The sequence below is a fragment of the Acomys minous genome (genome assembly GCF_964271855.1).
Source record: "Acomys minous genome assembly, chromosome: 2".
Lineage (NCBI taxonomy): Eukaryota > Metazoa > Chordata > Mammalia > Rodentia > Muridae > Acomys > Acomys minous.
This window is the reverse complement of record NC_140484.1, coordinates 20,531,994-20,552,901: the sequence shown is the minus strand read 5'-3', so window position 1 is coordinate 20,552,901 and position 20,908 is coordinate 20,531,994. Positions and strand designations below refer to the sequence as shown.

Here is a 20,908-nt window from a genome sequence, read left to right as displayed (position 1 = left end):
CCTCTTGCTCTGTTGTGTGTCTCCCCCCCCCCAACCCCAACCCCATCTCTCTGAACTGTCCTTCCTGTGCCTCTCCTTGTCCTGTTAATGCCATCCTACAACCCAGTGGACAGCTGTTGGTCCCTACCTCTCTCAATCTTTTACTTGCTGCCAAGGTGACATCTTTATCAACTCCCAAGAGCCCCCACAAAGCACCTCTGAGAAACTTTTTAAGCCCTTGCCTGCTTCCTAAGATCTAGTCTCACAGCTCCTATTGTCTTCTGGATATCCCTATCTGATCCCAAGCCAGCACCTCAGAAGCCAACTACCTGAAACCAACTCCATGATCGCCCCTCATTAAGTCTCTTTCTAGCTTCCTCCAACATACTGATGGTCCTTACATTTCCAGCTGCCCAGGCCACACCCTAAAGCTAGACATCTCTTTCCCTTTGCCCAGCTCATCAGTCCTCACGCCAACCACTTCAACTACCCACCATAACTCCCTTCAGGGCCTCTCTCCATCTATCCTTCCCCTCTTCCCTGTTGGCACTTCCACAGTATGGACTCCCACCACTGTCTGCTTGGACTACCGCAGTAGCCTCCTCGCCTCTGACACTAAGTGATTTTCTACCTCCAGTTCAACTTCTCTAAGGGAATGGCTGTCTGGCCCCTTCCCTCCTTTCTTCCCTCTCCCTCTCTCTCTCTTTAGCTACTCCAGTGGTCTGAAGGAAAACCCAACATCTTCTTAGTCACACTCCTGAGTCTACAGTCTTGTCCATCTCCATCATTTCCACTCAAGAGCTGATCTTTCATATCCATTTGACAATGTGCCCTCTTTCTGTGTTTCCCTAGTGATTCAAAATGGATATCCCCAGTCAATGTGGACTCAACTGTCATGTTCTGACGGCAGCCTCTTGTGCTTGTGTATAGAACCCATGCAAGCACGTCTCAAACATGTTCAAGACTAACAGTGCCAGTCAACCAACCAATGGCAAATGGTTTGCAGTGCATCAGACTCTTCCTTACATCATGGTGTTCCTGCAGGGTTTGGGTCTTAACGATAGCAGTTGTCAGCTTTAGCTGTTGCCCCATCTCTGGGTAAGCTGCAGGTGTTTCACTGCTATGAAAGCATCTCTCGACTCATTTTGGCCAGCCTATTGCTACAGACCTCCCATCCTGCCTGTAGGCCACTGTTGTTAGGGCATACCCACAGCCATGACCCTGCTCCAGAACAGGCTGGGGCAGTGTCTTCCTTGAAGCTTTAATCCTACAGTAGTAATACAGTTCTTGGTATCCACCCTGGTACCCCACTTTCTCCACCCCAATCCCCTGTCAGTCTCAACTGAACATATGACAACTTACCTCTTTGCTTCCTTTCAGTTCTGAGGGAAAAGCTCCCCATCCCCCCACAGCTCACTGGCTTCCTGCTCTTTTATCCCAGACCCACAAGGAGGCTACCATAAAACCCTGGTTTCTCTGCCTGCATTTGAGTCTCAAGCCACTCACCCAACTTCTATGCCCAGCTCCCTTGCACCAGTGTCTGACCCTGTCTCAATGACACTTACATCTAGCATTGCCATTGCACATGTCCTCCCGTGGTTTGCATGGCCCTTCCTGGCCACTGCAGCTGTGTCCACATCACTTTCTGATTTCTAATAAAGACATTCTTTTCTCATAAGAGTCTCTTCCATTTTGTCAGGGAACCCAAAGCACACTTCACCAAACATTCAGTTTCCTCCTTGAAGCCTGTGCACCTTGAACTGGCTCTCTCCTTACTACTTCCTACCTTTTAACACATACATTTTAACACAGATCCCTTTTAAAACACCAATACAGGACCAGTTTAAAATGCATGTGCCCAGGCTGTTTAATATCTGGAGTATGTTTTCTGCTGTGAACTTGCTGACTTTTACAATGGCAAACAGCATCGCTATGACAATGCCTTAGCCTAGCTACTGCTGCTGTGTCTCTCAAAATTACCTCTGAGGTTGGCATCTCCCAAGGGCAACAACAACAACAACAAAAAGATAAGAGAAATAGGCTCCCCAAATAGAGCTCTGGAAATTCAAAGAAGGCAAAGGAAAGAATGTTCAAAGGTCATCAAAGAAGAAATATGGGTCATGGCAGGTAGGGGAGCGTTCAAATCGTCAGCCATATTGTATGTATTTGAAAAACCCTTTAAGGAAGATGACAAGCTCCAAAGGATTCCAAACAAAAAAACTGACCCAGTGTGTGTGTGTGTGTGTGTGTGTGTGTGTGTGTGTGTGTGTGCGCGCGCGCGCGCGCATGTATGCATGTAAATAGGATTTGGAAAGCCATGCATCTTAAAGCTAGCAGCAGCATCCTTTGTCATCTCCACAAAGAAAAACCAAAGAACAGAGAAGAAAGCAGGAAATAAGAAGCAAGGCTTGAAAAGGAAGCAACAGCAAGAGAAAAACTGGGAAATACCTGTGGCGAGTTTGCACTGGGTGACTTAGTAACCGTCTCCACTTTCTCTAAATCTGCCTCTAACTCTGCTTGGCAGAAGTTGAGATCTTTTTCTAGATTAGTCTGGTTCAAGAAAGAAAAGACGAGAAAGAATGTTTTAGTTTATAGAAAAGAAGAAGGTATGGAAGGTTAAGTTTGAAAATGAGGGGTTTTTTTGGTTGTTATTGTTGTTGTTTAGTGTCATACTTTAATAGGGCCACAGTGGCCTGCCTCAATCACAAGAGCTCACGAGAAGTTAGTTAAAAGATGTGAAAACAGAAAGAGCAACGTCAGGCAAGCTCAGCGAAATCCTGAGCATCGGAGCTTCAGACATCTATTCTACTTCTAAAGAGAACCACAAATGCCACAAAACCTACCTGTGAGGAAGGGCCTGCTCCCTTTGTGTCAGACTATAGCGACTGTGACAGGAGTTGTTTTTAAAAACCTCTAAATATTAGTATATGTCTCACAGACTTTATTAAATAATTTCATCACCAGGCCAAACAAGTTACTAAGTTAAAAAAAAAAAAAGATTTAAGAAAAGAACACAAACCCACAACACACTCACGGCACGCAAAGCTAGAAGTCTAGCACACAGTCGCGGAGAAGGCACGGAATTACCTTTCTAGCCTCTCTAGGAAGGATAGAGCAGTCTCCAGGAGTATAGTCCCATATCTTTTTGGGAGGCTGACGGGAAGCAGAGGAGGAAATGAAGAAATGAGCATAAAGACATAAAGACAAACATGGGGGCTCAAACAAAGAGGGACACGCTGGGAACCGGACCAACACAGAAAGGTGAACTCAAAGCAAAGGGCTGGGATCCTGGCTGAGGACACATAGCTGTCTGCCCCCTGGGGAGACATGAAGTCACTGGCTAGAAAGTGCGTTTAAGTGTCAAAAGTAAATCAACCCCTGATTCTCAATATTGAAAATCTAGAATTAAAAGGGGGCCGGGGGAAGCATCAATAACAAATTTGAACAAATTAGAATCTCTAAATCTTTCTTGCTCTTTTCAAACAAAGCCTGACGCTGGAGATTTCACATTCTTAAAATAATATTATCTAATATAAAAAAATTCATTACATGTTAATAAGTGTGCAGATCCACAGATTTGGCCAATGGAAGCTGACCTGAACTAAAGGTGACTCTGTGGTTTGCGGCAACAGCATCCAGAGCAGGGTTCAAATAGTGCATGTGACCAGCAGCTTAACTGGCTTTTCACAGTATAAGTAGAGTTTGGTAATATCCCTAACACTAAAGGCATGCCCCGCCCCACCCCACCCCTCTTTCCTCTCAGCAGGTCAGAGGTCACTCTGTTTGCTCTTTATCCCTTCACAGACAATCAGAGAGATGGAACTCTGCCCGGAGAATGCTGTAGGCTTTTAACAAGTGTGTGTGTGTGTGTGTGTGTGTGTGTGTGTGTGTGTGTGTGTGTGTTGACAGCAAACTTCCAGTGCCTTCTAACTCTGAACTTCTCTCTCACCGAGTAGGTTTTCTGACTGTGCCTATGTGCATGAGAGCTCCCATATTATAACCCCTCCAGGGAGATCAGAAACAGGAGCAGGAGATCATTAAAAGCTCCAAAGACTGCATGCAGGTTTTCACGTCAACTAATTCTACAGAAGCATTCTGAAGGGCTTAACACTGAGAAATAGTGCCTTGAGTTTGTGGATAGAAATCAAATCAATGTCTGTAGAAACTGGAAGAAAAGGGAGAATAAAAGGTGGGTCCTCTGGTCCCCTGTAATACCTCTCCAAAAGGAAAGCAAGCTGCCTCCTGCTGCATTAGCTGACAGCAGCAGGACCTCCACGTGCTGTGTTCTGCAGCCACCATTCACTTTTAGTGCTTACAATACTCGACGGCTATCTGGGAAGTAGACTTTCCACAGGCGTTATCCCTACGCCTCTCTTTCTTTGTCACAAGATTCCATAAGGGAGTGTCTACAAAAATAAATTTGCTTCGAATAATCACCCCTACCCCCAGTGGTTCCTGGAGTCTTGAATTATTTGTTATTTCATAGCAATTTATTGAGGACCGCAACTGAGATCTTGTTGCAACTTTCAGTTCTTCTTGAGTGGCTTAAAGAGGGAAGGTTCAGGGAGAAGGAAAGGGGGGGGGGGGAAACCAAAAAATAAAAATAAAAAATAACCTCAGCAACTGTCAGTACCAAAATTCTAGTGGGCTTTTATCGAAAGTAATGGCCCAAAGTTGGTGTGAGAACAATGCCGGCCCATATGATTGGCAGAGACCGTCTTTTCATGAACACCCAGCACATCTTCCAGACCAACTACCATGGCTTATGCCTTTCCCACAGAAGTGCACTCCGTCGTGTTCACTGTAACCAGACGGGGGAGAGAAGAAAACTTCTCATCACTCTCCTACTTCCTCCTAACCCTGCTGGTTCGACCAGAGGATAAGCGCACCCTGGGGATGTCTCAAGCCATATGTAAACGGTCTTTCTTCACTGAGGTTCCAGGAAATTTGGCCCAGGTTCTTTTGGGCAAACCCTCGAAGATTGAGGCTACACAGAAAGGAACTCCCCACCAAGAGAAGGAACTGTGTGACAAACGGCCTGTGTCCTCCATGTTTGCACAAGGTGAGTTAACACAATTTTTGGTAATTTACCATGTTATTCTCAAGGCTTGTTTACTAAAGGCTGGGACTCTGAAGTATTGTCAAATATCAGCAAACAATGTTGGTAATGATAGGTTCATGAAAACTGATCACTAGTAATAAATTGAGCTCGCTAACTTTTGCAAAAAGTAAATATTCCAGATTAAACTAGTTTAGTCATTTGGTAGATGAGGGGACGGCTAGCAATCTGTACATCCCGAAAGGAATTTAAAAAATCATTGGAATGAATTCTAGAGAAAGGAATTTAGAATGGGTATCGCTTGCTTTCCATGAGGACAGTGTGTTGCTGTTGCCACTGCATCAATCATAACGCTTTGGAGGGGACCATACATACCAATAAGGAAAAGGATTAGGATGCTGTTCAGTTTTTTGCAAGTAGAAAAGACTGTGTTCATTAAATCTGGTGTCTAAATGGTGAACAGCAAAAAAAGGTGGGGGGAGGAGAAAAAGGAGAAGAAATGAGCTCTGCACTGTACAAGCTCTGGGGACAGGGGAGAAGAGCTAAGCGCAGTTGGGCTAAATGCTTCCTCTCCACTGCCCCTAGATGGCGCTGTTCATCAATAACAGAACGGGGTAGTGGGGGCGGGAGTGAGGTATGGGGCGGGGATGATAGGCCTCCAGGAGGGCCCGGGAAGGAAGGATGCCTGTTCCTACAAGTAGAATGTTGGAAGCCGGGCACTCCTAACTCAGAAGACACTCAGCGTCTTTAAGCCAAATCAGCAATTCCACAATACCAGCCTGACTTCCCTGTCTCCACCTTAATGGAAAAATGCACAGCGCCAGCGCGGAACGTAACATTCTACTGAACTGCATAACCAATGGTTAAGAGTCTCATATATGCACCTAGTGTTTCATTTCTCTAGACTAAGCTCTTCTGCCTATAAGTTCCTTTTGCAGTCATAATTGGGAATTAAAAGTAACTACAGGTTTAAAGCCGGTCGCCTTGAGTGGAAAAATGAGTTCAGATTATCCTTAGGCTTGAAACTCGTCTGGGCACAGGACTAAGAAACACCCTGCCCCGCCTCCTTCTCCCATTCAAAAATCAATCACCTTGCCCCCGCCCCCTTCCCCCACTCAAAAAACAACTCAGAAATACCCCCGGGGAAGCAGCAAACACTAAATTTTCTACACTTCTACCTTCCACTCCAAATCTTAGAAAATACCAGCCCAACTCACCGAAATCATTCCCTAAAATCTGCCTTTAACTGGGCTGGGGGTTGTATCTGCACAGGGAAGCAGGATTTTTGGCCTGCTCACACATTTGCTTTGCACGCATGCTTTACAAACCTGATGCGGAAGCACTGTAACTACCGCTGGCCGCCTAGGTGACGCACTTCCCTGCCTGCACTCATCGACCTTAACAGCTGGTTAAAGTAGTGTCTGGATGGCAGAAAAAAAAAATGCCACCCACCAGGTATGTGATATTTCTTGGAGGTGGCAGAGAGAGGTCCTAGGACAAGTGATGTCTTGGTCACACTCTGGCTACCCCAGGAAGGTGTACTTCCAAGCTCACTGTCCCTTCTTGGTGACTCGGGGAAGCCTTCAGGTGGCAGTGAGGTAAGACAAAGCTGACTACTGACAATGATCATGGCTGCTGCCACTACTGAATCGCTCACCCAGATCTGGCTCTAGAGCAGCCAAGCACTCACCGACAGCATTATTTCACAAGGTGTATAGCCACTGAAGCTCTTACACTTACCGGTTTCCCAAACTCCAATTCCGAAAAGAATTTATACCAAGGTTCATTCTTTAAATCTATCTCTTCTGGGCTTATATCCCGACTCTATAAGGGTTGGTGACAGGGAAATGGAAGAAAGAGAAGGATAACATTATGTAAAAGATTACATAGGAACAGGCCAGTAGAGATGCAGTGCCTCTGGGTTACACAGCGCCTGCGTCCACAGCAGTGACTGGTCCAGTTTTACGGACACCAGCAAAAAGCAGGGCAACGAAACTGAAGGGAGAGGATGTGTTCATAAAAACAGGGAAACTGAGGCAGGGAGCAGCGAGGGATTGGTTTGGAGTCCTGCAGCAGAGGCAGATGGACTGAGGATGGATGACTTGACACCACACTGCAAGTCGCCATCACAAAGTTAAATACAGCCCAATGGTACTCTTCAACCATTTCCGTATTCGGGGAGGGGAAAAGCCCTTATTTTCTCTTGCAAATAAATAATACTGTGAGCACATTAACTGGTGAGCACACCAAACATTCAGCGTCTATGTCAGAATAAAGCAAACAGTTTTAGTACTTATTTGCAAGGCTGCCTTAAGGGTCTCAAAAATAAATGCAAATATTGACACTTTATGAAAGCCAATTGGGTAATACTGCATCTTTAATGGCACATGAATAGGTGAGATTCCATGTGTCATACACGGCAAAGTGAAAAATGATGTAAGTCAAAACAGAGGACACAAGTGAAAAACACTTCCCACAGGCATCCATGGGGAATGAGTACAGACAGAGTATACTTCGTGTTCTAACAGATAAATGTTAAAGGGTTGAGGACAAAAAAACTTAAGTGACAGAAAAGCTGGACAAGACAGAGAACAGAACGGGGTAGGAAGAGACCCTTCTGGGTTACGTTCCAAAGTTAGAGTCCTCACTGCCAGTAGACTAAGACATGTCACACAGATTGATAATTTGATCCTGTCACGTAATATTTCATCAAATACGTATTAACATTCTGGTACTTTAGGGAATATCGTCTACTTTTGGAAAACACTAAAAACGGATGATTAGAAATCAAATCGAGTTTTCTAATAAAAGGAGTCTTGTTCATATGAGGCACAAATGGTTGAGTTCAAGGTTTGCTTAAGTTCATATGTTCTTAGTAACTGTAAAAAGTACAAAAGGTTGAGATGTGATTTTTTTTTTCTTCCTATAACAACATGAAATACAAAAATGCAAATCATTTTTTCTGAGCCTGAAGAGCTCACACAAGAAGCTCTGTACCTCCGAGCCATAAGGTTGATGGCACAGGAGAGCGGGCTGCCAGCCCAGCCTCACATGCAGGGCTGGAGCAGTCCTTCCCAGACGCCCTTTCTGCTTGCAGGGGAGTCCGAAAACTGTCTTGGTGACTTTTACCAAGCCCTTCTTCTGAAACCCCCTGAAGCACCTGCCATTCGTTCATTCCTGCTGTCGCAGGTGGAAGATATGGCCACTTGTCGGAGACTTTAAGATAGGGGTTGAAACTAGAGGGAATTATAGGCTGAGTTCCATCCTCCTGCATCAAGATCCGCTTCCTCTGGAGTTTCTATCCTGAATCAGAAGGCTTGCCCATCCAGACTCTGTGTGTGTGTGTGTGTGTGTGTGTGTGTGTGTGTGTGTGTGTGTGTGTGTGTAGCTACATGTGTGTACAGGCGTGTTTATATACCTACGCACATGTATGTAGACATCAGAGGAAAACTTTAGGTGATGTTCCTTAGGAGCCAGCTATCTTGTTTTCTGAGCCAGGGTCTTTCAATGGCTTAGGGCTTGCCAATCAGGCTTGCCACTGGCCAGCAAGTCCTAAGAATCTGCCTGGTTCTGCCCCTCCAGCGCTGGGACTGTAAGTACAAGCCACCAAGCCTGGCTCTTTTACTCCTTTTCTGGGAACTGAACTCGGGTCCTCTAGCTCTTTAGCGACTGAACCATGTCTGCAGCCCCGCTTCTGCCTTTATTCGGTGAAATGAAACCCAACGTCCACAAAGGTCAAGCCATTTGGGAATGATGGCTCACATACTGCGTCGTTCACTCTTCAACCCAGAGTGACAGATTTTCATGAAACCTACTTCATATTTGTTATTTTTACAAAGACTATTTATAAACTGTTTTCTGGGAATAGGTTTTATGTGTGTGTATGTGTGTGTGTGTGTTTGTGTGTGTGTATGTGTGTGTGTATGTGTGTGTGTGTGTTTGTGTGTGTGTGTATGTGTGTGTGTGTGTGTTTAATGTACTGACATACCAATTTTTTGGGAAGCTGCCTAAGAGTTATGATATTTACAGCCTTGAAAGGATTAACTCATTTTATTCTTGAGTGCTGTTTGCAGCACAGTTGACTGCCCAGGTTAATGCTGAGTAAAGAAAAGGTTATGTTAAATAACTTAGATCTGAAGCCTCAGTTCTCTGAGCTGCCCAGACATAAAGGTAAAAGGCACTGCCCGTAGCACTCACACTTGCCCTAGTTTGCCAGGTGTAACTGAGCACCACACCTGATCAAGGAGCACACTAACACTTTCTGGAAGCAAAGAAGGGGCCCTGTCCCCACAGCCACCGCACTCCCACAATGCCAGGCTCTGGTTCTTTGCTTTTTTTTTTTTTTTTTTAAACAGGGCTGCTCTTTTTCCACCTTGATAAAATCCATGGAAAGGGCAAGTTTCTTGCCAGGAAACTGTCATCTCCTCAGAGACAGTGGTGATGCTTGAACAGGAGCCAGAGACCAGCTTCAAATTTCAATTAAGTAAATCATCTGAGCGTGGTGTGTCCACTTACACCACGCTTTACAGTTTCATAGCTCTTACATGCATAACACCCCTTCTGGCTGTATCACCGGACACTCCACCAGGCTGAAGGGCCAGATAAATTTTCTACTCAGAAATGAAAACCTTGAGGTTCAAGAAGGTTAAATGACTTGCCCGAAGGCATACTGCAGAGTCGGGACTGCACCCCAGAGCTCAGCTGTTCCATGATGGTCCAGCGCTGCGTAATCTACACTACATTCCCACTCATCCTCCTAAGCAGAGTATGTAGATGACACCAACTACAGCGGAACCCTAGTGGCCAGCTTGAAATGCCAGAGAAGGGACTTGAGTGACAGCCTGTAATCACTATCCCAACATCTGTCCTTGCCACCACATACCTACGGAGTATAAACTCCAACATCCCGTCCAGGGCTTGGCATGAAAAAGTTATTTCTTTCTATATACTGATTAAATGAAGCTCATGTCCTATAGGAGAGTTCAGGGTGGGTGTCAAAGGGGCTAGACATTCCTGACAAAGCAGGGACCAAGCAATACATTTCTAATCCCAAGGCCAGAGAGAAAAGATTGATTTATACTTTGATAGTGAGACAAGTATTTAGGCCTTTATGAATATGCCAAGTGTGTGAACAGGTCCTTGAGGCTCGGAGTCACCTAGGGATTCTGAAGGTAACAGTGTTTTATGGGTCTGGCGTAGGGTGAGCATTCTCCAGGGCAAGAGGTACCCCACAGTCTATATAGTTTAACATTCTTCCTGATGGTCCCCTTCCTTGAATTGGCAACATAAGCAGGCATAAGCACCTCAAATGGAAGAAAAAAAAAACAGGGTTCTTTTCTTACTTCATGAAGAGACAAAGCAAACTAAAATAAAATCTAACTTGAGTCTGTCACCAGATTACACACTTAATAATGAAATGATTCTTTAGTTCTCGTCCAAAAGTATATGAATAGGGGTGCTGCTGAAACCCTAGGCAGCCAGATAATACCAAAAGGCAAGGCTCACATTGAAATTCACATAGCAGCTTTTCTGTTCACGTGGTAAAAATAGCAGGATTAAAAAAGGATCCAACATAATGGGCCAATTCAAACCACTGTCGAGAAATTATGATCCAACTTCAACTCCTCTCTGAAACCCTTCTGTCTTTGGAAGGCCACAGCTAACTGGGGTGAAGGGCACTGAATCAAACTGTTGGGCAGATGCCCACATGCCACTATGGATGGGCCTCAGGCCTGGAACATCCTAGAGGAGAGCCGGTACTGAGACACCAGATGGTGTCCTGCTGCCCTGGTGGACAGTCTCCATCACTCCCTCGAAGGTCCTCCATGGGGCACTGTGGGGCACTTCCCTGGCATTTGTAAAAATATTCCCCATGGTCCCAGAGAACTGTGATACCACAGAGAAAAGCAAAGTAATGCTGTTTTCCTAGTTCTGAACACAGGGGAAATGACTAAGAAGACCAAGGGAAGGAAGTGGAAGCAAAGACAAAATTGAGGAAATGGCTGCGCCTTTGGTAAAGGCCAGAATGGTGACTGCTTGGGTAAAAGCACCCGAAGGCCTCCAGCGCTCCCAAGATCACTTGACTGTACTAACGTACAATGGAGGCCACTGGGCTTAGTTCTAAAGAGGGTGGCTCTCTTTCCAGGAACCCTTGGGTTGAAGGTTGCATGTACATTTATTACATCAGGGGTACTTCCTGCAGGCAGAGAACCCCCACTGAAGCGGGGAGCCCAGAAGGAAGTTATAATCAGCTTGTCTCTCACGTTTTCCTTAAAATACCCATGGTACCCAGAAAACACTGCAGAATGACAACTCTATACCGTTTCTGTGAACTGGTGGCCTTTTTCCTAATTAAAATTACTCCAGCACTTACAACGATGTCACATTCTCATTTCCGTAAAAGTCAAATCAATTATCTCTTTAAAACACACAGCTCCGCAGGCTAACATCTCTTAATGAAACCAATGCCCAGTGCAGCCTCTTCAGCCTGCTGCCCAGCCAGAGGGCTGCAGCGCTTTGGAGAAGCTCTTCAACCACTTTCCGATATCTTTCTAATGGGGGGGGGGTTAGGGGGATGGGGGGGTGAATAAAAGGAAACATGATTGGCAGATATGAAACTAACCAATTCGTAAAGTCTTCTTACGTCACAGAAGTGGCTACTTTTCCATGGTGGGCTGGAAAGCCACACACACAACTTTCCCACTTAATTTCCTAGAGATGGGAACTTGTGTAAGGGACAATGAGCCAAGCCGATTTTTGTTACGTTCTCAACACTGTGTCAATCAAAGACAGAAGCCCTAAAAGATAACCTAACAGCCTAGGCCTTCACCTCAAATTGCAACATTCTATTGGTTATTTATCTTTGGATGATTTTAATGCTCGACTGGTCATTTCTGTAAAATTTATCCATTTCAAACCAGAGTAGCCTTCAAAAAATAAAAACCTTTACTCAATAAGTTTGACAAAGCAATGCACTTTTCCCTGAAAAAACAAAAACAAAAAACAAAAACACAGAAGCAAAATCAGTCTTTGTTAGTGGGAAATTAAAATAAGTTAAAACCATGCACAAATGGAACAACAAAGCCACCAAAAGTAGAGTTGGGACTTATTTCATGAAGATCTGCAAAAATACAGAGGGTGAAAATACTTCAATTTTTTCATTGTGACAAGCAAAACAAGCCTATCTCAAGTGAGGGAGAATATGGTCCGACTATACAATGCATCCGAACCAGACAGAAGCAGAGGGAATGAAAGAACTTCCATATGCACATTACCATCTTCTCATTGGTCAGAACGGAAGACTTGCCCGGCTGATAGTCATAAATGCTTTTGGGCTCTGCTCGGTATTTTCTCGTGTCCACTTTCTTATCCGGGGGCTCCCAGTCGTTTCTGTAGAAGGAAAATCCTATTTTCATGAAAACGGCACCAGCTTCCCACACAGTCTGAACCTGGCTGGCTGGAGCCTTAATCAAAGAATTTTCATATCCAAAACACAGACCTGGAACACAGGCCAGCAAGCTGGCTGCACTAGCCTGCATCTCAAACAACCTGACTAGACCTCGGGCTTGGCTTCACAAGGGATGTGAGGTATCCTGTGCTCAAAACCTGGCAGCGGGACGTGGAGATGGAAGAGAGGGAGGAAGGGAAGTGCATCAAGGTTTGTCCTGGGCAACATCTTTCATTTTGCTCTGCTCTTACGACTGTCACATTCCCCAAACACACCTGACCTCCTACACAATGTATGCAGAGCACAAACACAGGGACTCACGCTGCTAGGCTGTGGTGCAAACCCTTGCTACCCAGGTAATCACAGTACTTTACACACATCTGGAGCACCAGCTTGGCTAACTGGAAGATGGGGCCCTCTACAGCAGCATGAGAGGACCACAGGAGCCCTCAGCAAACACCGCTGTGTATCCTGCACTCTTTCCCATTCTGCGCCTCAACCTGCCACACACTAACCTCAGTTTGGGTCAAAGGGTTATTTTTAATTTATTATTTGTATGTGTGCTGGCTAAATTTATGTTAACTTGACAAAAACTAGAATTATCTGAAAGAAGAGATTCTCAATAGAGAAAACACCTCAGTCAGATGCAGCTATAGGGCATTTTCTTAATTAATAATTGTTGGAGGAGGGCCCAGCCCATTGTAGGTGCTGCCATCCCTGAGCTGGTGGTCCTGGGTTCTGTAAGAAAGCAGGCTGAGCAAGCCAGTAAGCAGCACCCCTCCATGGAATCTGATTCTGCTCCTGCCTCCAGGGTCCTGCCCTGCTTTTGTTCCTGTCCTCCCTTGTGAGTGAAATAAACCCTTTCCTCCCCAAATTGCTTTTGGTCATGGTGTTTCATCACAGAAACAGTAATCCTAACTAAGACTCTCTCTCCTCACCGCTCGGGCATGCGTGCGTGCGTGCGTGCGTGCGTGCGTGCGTGCGTGCGTGCGTGCGTGCGAGAGAGAGAGAGAGAGAGAGAGAGAGAGAGAGAGAGAGAGAGACAGACAGACAGACAGACAGACAGACAGACAGACAGACAGACACATGTCATGATACACATGTGTAAGTCAAAATCAACTCTGTGGAGTCAATTCTCCCTCCTTCCATCTCTATCTGGTTTACAGAGATCAAGCTCAAGCCAAGCTTGGTGTCAGCGCCTTTCTTTACCTGTTGAGCCCTCTTGTCAGCCCTGGTCCCATTTTTCAGCCTAAGATCTAGAAATGGGATTTCAAAGGATGTGGGAATCTTTGGAAATTGTCTGCAAACTTTTTATGCAGCCACACTACTGGACTTTGCATGGTGGTTATATATTGCTTTTCATGAAAGGTTACAACCTTCTAAAAGGTAGGACAATGGTTTGTGTATTCTTCGGTAAAGTCTGATTCCATCTGCATAAAATGTACCCAGTAGGTGGCTAATTAAGAAGACACCTATAAAGAATTTCTGGGTATGACTAGCCTTTCTTTTTTTATTAATTGTCAGACTTATCAGGTAGATAGATGTAATAGGCACATGTGGGGCTTTTAAAACAGTCATTCTCTTGCCTGTGGAAAAATGGAGGTGTGAAACCGGATGTGAATTTAAGAAAAAATAAGTTTCATCTGTGCAGACCTTTTAGTTTGTGGAGATTGGCAAACGCTGGGGCCACCTAGGACACCTGTCCAGATGACAGGAGACGATTACTCCACAGGGCGTTTGTCTCATACATGTTATATCAGTAAAGAGACCTACAGAATATAGCTGCATTTTAATATTACAGTCTTTGCTATGAATATGTAAATGCAGTTCCAATTCAAGATTTTGTTTTTTGTTGTTTAATAATAGAGCCTGGTGGTGCAGGCCTGGAATCCCAACTGCTTGCAGATGGAGGGAGCAGGGCTGAGAGGCCTGCTTGGGCTACAGAGCAAGTTCAAGGTCAGCTGGGACAGCTTATTGAGATACCATCTCAAAAACAGAAAGGAGGGCCGAGGACAAGGGCCATGGCAGAGCACTTGCCTAGCGTTCATTAAGGCTCTGGGTTCAATACTTAACACAGCAAACTTTCTCTCCTGAGTGAAGAAAAAGCTCTAGTAGTTAACATTAATTGCACCCGTGCTACGAGCCAGGCCCTAACAGGAAGGCCAAGTGCAATCTCTTGCTTTACCCTTGCAGTACACTCGTGGAGGGGTCATTATTTTTGTCCTCGTTTCGGTCAGGGATGGGGAGACTGAGACTAAGTCACTACTGACAGGTGACAGAGCAGGGATTCACATTTCTTGTTCCTGACAAAGGAGGCTCCTGGGGCCCAGATCCTGGGAGAAGGATGGGTGCCTGAGGGTTACTTACCTCTCTGGGCTGGACTTGAGGGAGGACGAGCGGGCTGGGAGGGGGAGTGTGGCCGACCTCTTAACTACTTTCTCTCCGTCGATGTAGTTCATCTCGCTCTTTGAGCGAGGCACAGAGAGAGGAGACTTGGCTGGAGAAAGCACACAGAAAATTCTTTAGACTCAAGTGAAAACTAACATCTGAAGTCGCCTCTCCAACTATCCCTCCTTCCTCTCCCCGCAGCAGGGCTTCGGTCACTTACTATCGTCAGAAAAGGAGTATCGAGGAGAGTGCAGATCAGAATCGTCATCTAGTGGACAAAAACGGAAAAAAAAATCAGGGAGAATAGACTACAGCGAGGATCCCGGATACACACCAAGTCCCGGGTACACACCAAGCCCCGGGTACACACCAAGCCCCGGGTACACACCAAGCCCCACTTCTTGCCACATCAGGAACCCAGCAGGGAGAGGACTCCAGCCTGGGCCTGCATCCCATAGACGACACTATAGAGCAGTGAGGCTTGCGAGAGTCCATCTGATTGAACATGACCAGTGGAAACTGCTTTCAGACACCAGGGAACGCACAGGGACAAGACTCCTCACAAGGAGAAGGCCCACCACCAAAGCTGGAACACGGGATCCTGGGTCTCTCTGAGTGGGAACTAGGGACCAGACGGATCCATCCACTCAATGCTCAGTCTCTGGTCTGGCCTGCTAAGTGCCGTGGCCTCTTTCCAAGGCTTAGGGCTGCTACTGGGTACAAAGAAGAGGTTAAAAGAATATGGCCACTAGCTCCCCACTGTAGCTCTCATTTGCCACATATGTTCTCCCAGGCAATGCAATTGGCAGAGACTGTACAGCCAAAAAGAAAAAAAAAATCTCACATCATAATGTGTTTTGATTACACCTCAGCCTTGCACTGTGTGTAGGTCTCCCAAGACCCGACACTCCCACGGCTGACATAGGCTTGCTCTGTGAGGGTACTGCTCAGGGCGAGATCCCAACTGAGTGCAACAAGTTGAACTGACATGAATTTCGGGTGTGAGACGGGCTCTATTTTGTGTACACACCCCTAGATAAACTAAATCCTAAATCCTGGGCTCTGAGATGACCAGGAAAAATCTGAAGGCCTCAGAGAAGGGGGTGTAGTTTTTAAAAGGAAAAAATCAGATCACAAGCCCATTTATAGGAACTGATTTCTAAAACAGATCTGCCCCCAGTATAAGGTATTTATAGTCATGACCTCAATAACAATCCTTCCTAAATATTTTTCTCCAGAGTGCCTGAAAGTCTGATATATTGCTCATGTGAATTCAGGGTGCATACACCTACACCTAGAACGGAGACCAGCTCCTCAACACTCTTTTCAACAAAGCATGTGACCTAGCCAGCAAAGACAAGTCCAGGGATTTGGTAGGCTGCGTTAATGACAGTATTAATCAAAATCTTTGTTTCTGGGCAAATTAAGCATCCAAGCAGAAAAGGTCAGAATGTTTTATGAAACGTAAACAAAGCAAACAGTGCCATTATTTTGAGTACAGTGGGATCCAAAGACAGCTTCTACCTCTTTGGTACCTTCTCTTCTCCCATTTTTGTCTGTCCCAGGTCTCCTTCAGCCAAAACGACAGGCAGGCACCAGGGACCAGGCTCCCCTTTCCCTTATAAGAACTGGCCACCACCAAGGTTTGGCAGGGGTAAGACTCTTTACTGACACCACCAAGGCTTTCTCCTTTGGAGTTGAGGGGAGAGAGGGAGGGTCTTACTATGTTGCTCAGGCTAACCTCTAATTTACAATCCCCCTGCCTCAGCCTTCTGAGTGCTGGGACTACAAGTATGCATCACCACAAGCCACTACCCTTTAGTCATCACACCCCAAGCACAGTAAGTTTACTTATGCTAGCTTCCAAAAGCAGAGCAATGGGGAGGATGAAATGGAAACAGAAAAGCGTTTTTGGAAAAAGTGTTCTGAAGAATTCTGTGTTGCTAGCTTTTTGAGTTTTGTTTTGTTTTGTTTTGTTTGTTTTGTTTTGTTTTGTTTTTGTGGGGGGAGGTTGACTTTATTTTAAAGGGACACACAGTGCCATGATATCATGTCAGCTTTAGCTCGGGGGAACTTGACTAGAAAAAAAAGTGCCTACCCCAACTCAAGTCAACTTAGAAAAAAAGCACATTGCTTTACAGCTAGCCTACCATTTTAGCTCAGACTCCTAAGCCTCTGTGAATCACGGACGAAGGCAGCCAAGCAGCAGGCAGTGAGAGAGTTAGTTCGTAACTGTCCCGTGGCTACTAAGACTAGAAGCAGAGTATGCGTGCAGGGACAACATCCAAATGCTGAGGAACGTGAAGACTAATCTTTTCAAACACTGTTTCATAGCTATAGATTTCTAATGTCAACTTTCAGAAGGCTTTAGAAGACCGCGAGAAATAGTTCCTATGTAACGAGGAGGAAACCGCCCAAGGAGCCTGACTCAGGCACTTAGAAAGAGAGAGAGAAACAAGAAGGGCATGGGGGGGGGGGGGCGACAGCAGGGACACATTCGTATCACAACCTTTCACCTCTCTCCAGGGTCTTACTATGTAGCCCTGGCTATCCTGGAACTCATTCTGTACATCAGGCTGGCCTCGAACTCACAGAGATCCGCCTGCCAGTATGTCTCTGTGAGAGCTTTTTCCTTCTCAGTGTGCACAGGGCTCTTATGTGGACTTAAGTTTAGGGATTGTATGAAAGCACGCAGGTATCAAATGGATTAATCTGAGCAGCTTCAACAACACTGACAAGGTCTGCAGTTATTTTTGCGATCTCTTTTATAAATCTAATAAAAGAAAATTCTACCTTGTTTTATGAATGAAAATAACAAGACAAACTCCCATTATTAATTGCTTAGTAATTGCTAGGAACTGTTATATCAGAGACATAAACCTTTCACTATGAACAAGGAGAGCAGGGCCCCAAGAAAGGTGAGAAAAGTTGCCTTTGGTGACACAGTAAAAAAAAAAAAAAAAAAAACAAACCAACAACAAGACACATAGGCCAGTCAGTGCTGGCATACACCTTTAATCCTAGCACTTGGGAGGCAGAGGCAGGTGGATCTCTGTGAGTTCCAGGACAGCCAGAGCTACATAGAGAAACCTTGTTTTGAAAAACAAACAAGAAGAAAGAAAGAAAGAAAGAAAGAAAGAAAGAAAGAAAGAAAGAAAGAGAAAAAAAAAAGAAAAGAAAAGCTACACAAGAGAGACAAAGACAAGATCTTCCTGAAATCATGTCAGTCCTGGGACAGGGGTGCCTATTTTGTCACTTTCTTTCACTTCACCTTTATATCTCTAATTCTGAGAAAAGAGACAGAAAATTTCACTTCTTTTTTGAATCATGGAAGAAGCCAAGAAAGCTGTCCTGAAACTAAAGGGCACTGAAGGCCAAGCTGTCTTCAGCCTTGAAGCTTTTGCTCTATTTTTCCCAACACTCCACTCTAGGAGATGCTTAACAAGCCTTCAGAGAACATCCGCCACGCCCACTTTGTCTCCTATTGGTCTCCAGGGATAACAGATAGCACTGCCAAGACCTGCTGCTGTTTGAGATTTTCTCCTGGTAAGCAAGTCCACACTGGGGAAGCTGGGTACAGAGTAACAGAGGACTGGAAAGCTGACTTTAGGGCCACCCTTCTACCCTCTACCTGTCCTGCTAGAGCTAGCCAACTAGAGCACACACACACATGTGCTTGTGTTTAGCCATAAGATAACACAACGTAAACCTTTCTCAAATCTCCTACAGACTGGCAACACAAAGCCCGCTGCCATATCCTCCAAGGGTTCTTGACAATAATGCCACAGGGGACTCAGCTGAGCTGGGATCTTGTGATTCCTGCTTGTGATGGAGCCACGTGCTATCTGAGCCTCTTGGAACAACCAAGCAACTGGCCCCTCAGAACTTCCCATGCCAGCCGTCCTCAGCAGCTTGTGCAGCACACACACAGGATGAACAACTTAACTCTGGTGCTTTGAAGGCTCCTGATGGGCTCTGTATTGACACAGCACCCGCTCTCCCCAGGCTTTGGCACTCTCGCCTTAGTAGCACAATAGCTAGGCACAGAACTCCCAGGAACTGCATGACAGCCTTCCCAAACACAAGAAGACATTAAAGGAATTTCTGAAAACATCCCTCCCCCCCCCCCCGGGTTGACTTTGCTGTTTAGAATTTATACAATTCTGAAAGCCAACCTGAGAGAGTGCTGGCCAAAACTGTTTAAAATGCTACATGACTGATCTAGCCAAAAGCACCGTTTACAGAACCACAGACTGTGTGTCATCTAATTTCCAGTTAGTGCTTCTTAGGTCTCTAATCTTAACCTTATCTTCGTGATAATAATGCCCCACTTTAACATGATCTTATTCCGCCACTCAATATAATCCCTTTTCAGGCTTTATTCATGAGTTCAGCAAGAGCAAGGATACAAGATGGAAGTCACAAACACCCCTGCAAAAAAACAGCCAAGGGGCGGGAGGGAGGGAGGGAGAGAGAGAGAGGGTGGTGGGCAGAGGTCTGGGGTGGTGAAGAAAAAGCAAACAAAGGGGGACCAGGAAGGACAAGAAAGCCAAGTCTAGGAGGCTTGCAAAAAAAAAAAAAAAAAAAGTCACAGGTTACACATACTTTGCTTAAAGACCATCAAATAAATATTAAGGAGTAGAAAACAAAGGCCACAAGAGGGTGGAAAGTCCCTGCTGAAGACATATTCCTAAGAAAAGAGAATTCTGCAAAGTGGGAGAGAAACGAAGGGAGACCCATGGGCTGGAGGGACCCAAAGTCTAGGGGAACCCACAGGCTGGAGAAGGCTCACCATTCCCTTCGTCATTCGGCCTTCAGGGTCCCGAGGCAGGAAGAGGCTCCTTTCTTAACTATCCTGTGGACCAAGGGCTTTTACACATGCTGGGTGGGACCTTCTGGGCAGCTCCCATAAGGAGAGCAAAGGTGACTGCTGCAAGCAGCTTGGTCCCTCCCCTGGGCAGGACCAGCAAAAGTTGGGGGCAGGAGGCACAAGCCAGCCACGTATCTTCACAACAGAACAACTTACTCCAACCCAAGCAAAATAAGGCTATTCTTAGAAGCCCCGCACAGCCAGGAGAGCTATTTTCACTCAACTATATCTGTGCCTGAGAAAAGCCGCCTTCTGCAAGCCTTGCCTTAGGGCAAGCTGAAGCAGGAAGGAGGGAAAACTCAAGACAGACCCCTGTGATGCTTAGGAGTCGCAGCATGAGTCACAGCAACAGAGCATGGTGGTCCCAACCCCCGACGGGAAGTGGGTAGTGGAGAAGATGAACCTGCAGGAAAGATGCTTTCTGACCTCCCCTCTGGCAAGAGCTCTTCAGCCCAGTGTGGGTCAAAAGGTCCTCACGGGCCATGGATCATGAAGTAGCCTATCAGCTACTTGGCTTTGCTGTAGATTCTGAGCCATTGGGTAAAAGGGTCTTGTTTTCTTGACATCAAATGTGCCAAGTCGGCTGTCCTTACAAGCCCGGGGCTTTGAATCTGCATTCCTCTCGCCAGTCCAATATCCAAATTTTCAGATTGCGTCTTGGCAAGGATCTTGGTCCTGGTGGTGTCTTGCCATTTCAATGGGTCTGTCATGGTCTCATTGCTTGGAGAGCTTTCCTAATCCATGTTCCCAGGCAGATCCTAAGGGACACTGCATCAACAGCCCAACACAGGACTGACTTAGGAGAAGCTGCCATGAGTTACCAGAGAGCTCTTGGCTATGAGGGTGCAACCAGAAGGCGAAAGATCAGCAGAGCAAAAGCCCATAGTCCCAGTCCCACAGACCTCGGCTTGGATCCTGACTCTCCCACTTCCCATGTGACTTTGCGCGTACACACTAACCTCCCCAAGCTTCCTCATACTCATCTTTAAATATTTTCCTATCATCATTCTTTTGCATATAAATGTCAACTTTGTCTATCTTTGGGTCGTATTATATTAGAATATTTTATTTCAAAACTTGAGTTACTGACTTAAGTTTCATTATTTTAAAAAGGTTAAATGAAGCCGGTCATGGTGGCCCATGCCTTTAGTCCCAGCACTTGGGA

General features: G+C 45.6%; 1 protein-coding gene across 17 annotated transcripts in view; it reads right to left on the bottom strand.

Moving 5' to 3' along the window:
* Positions 1 to 20,908, bottom strand: part of SORBS1 (sorbin and SH3 domain containing 1) — a 230,501-nt gene that overhangs the window by 49,623 nt on the left and 159,970 nt on the right. For 13 of the 17 annotated variants that reach the window (XM_084749813.1, XM_084749814.1, XM_084749807.1 and 10 more), the window contains 6 exons: positions 15,094 to 15,141; positions 14,853 to 14,982; positions 12,313 to 12,427; positions 6,779 to 6,862; positions 3,067 to 3,132; positions 2,428 to 2,529 (listed from right to left, as the gene is read on the bottom strand). In XM_084749813.1, the coding sequence (XP_084605939.1) occupies positions 2,428 to 2,529; positions 3,067 to 3,132; positions 6,779 to 6,862; positions 12,313 to 12,427; positions 14,853 to 14,982; positions 15,094 to 15,141 (545 nt within the window). The remainder of the gene's footprint in view (positions 1 to 2,427; positions 2,530 to 3,066; positions 3,133 to 6,778; positions 6,863 to 12,312; positions 12,428 to 14,852; positions 14,983 to 15,093; positions 15,142 to 20,908) is intronic. The other 4 variants (XM_084749805.1, XM_084749804.1, XM_084749806.1 and 1 more) reach the window with 2 other exon arrangements.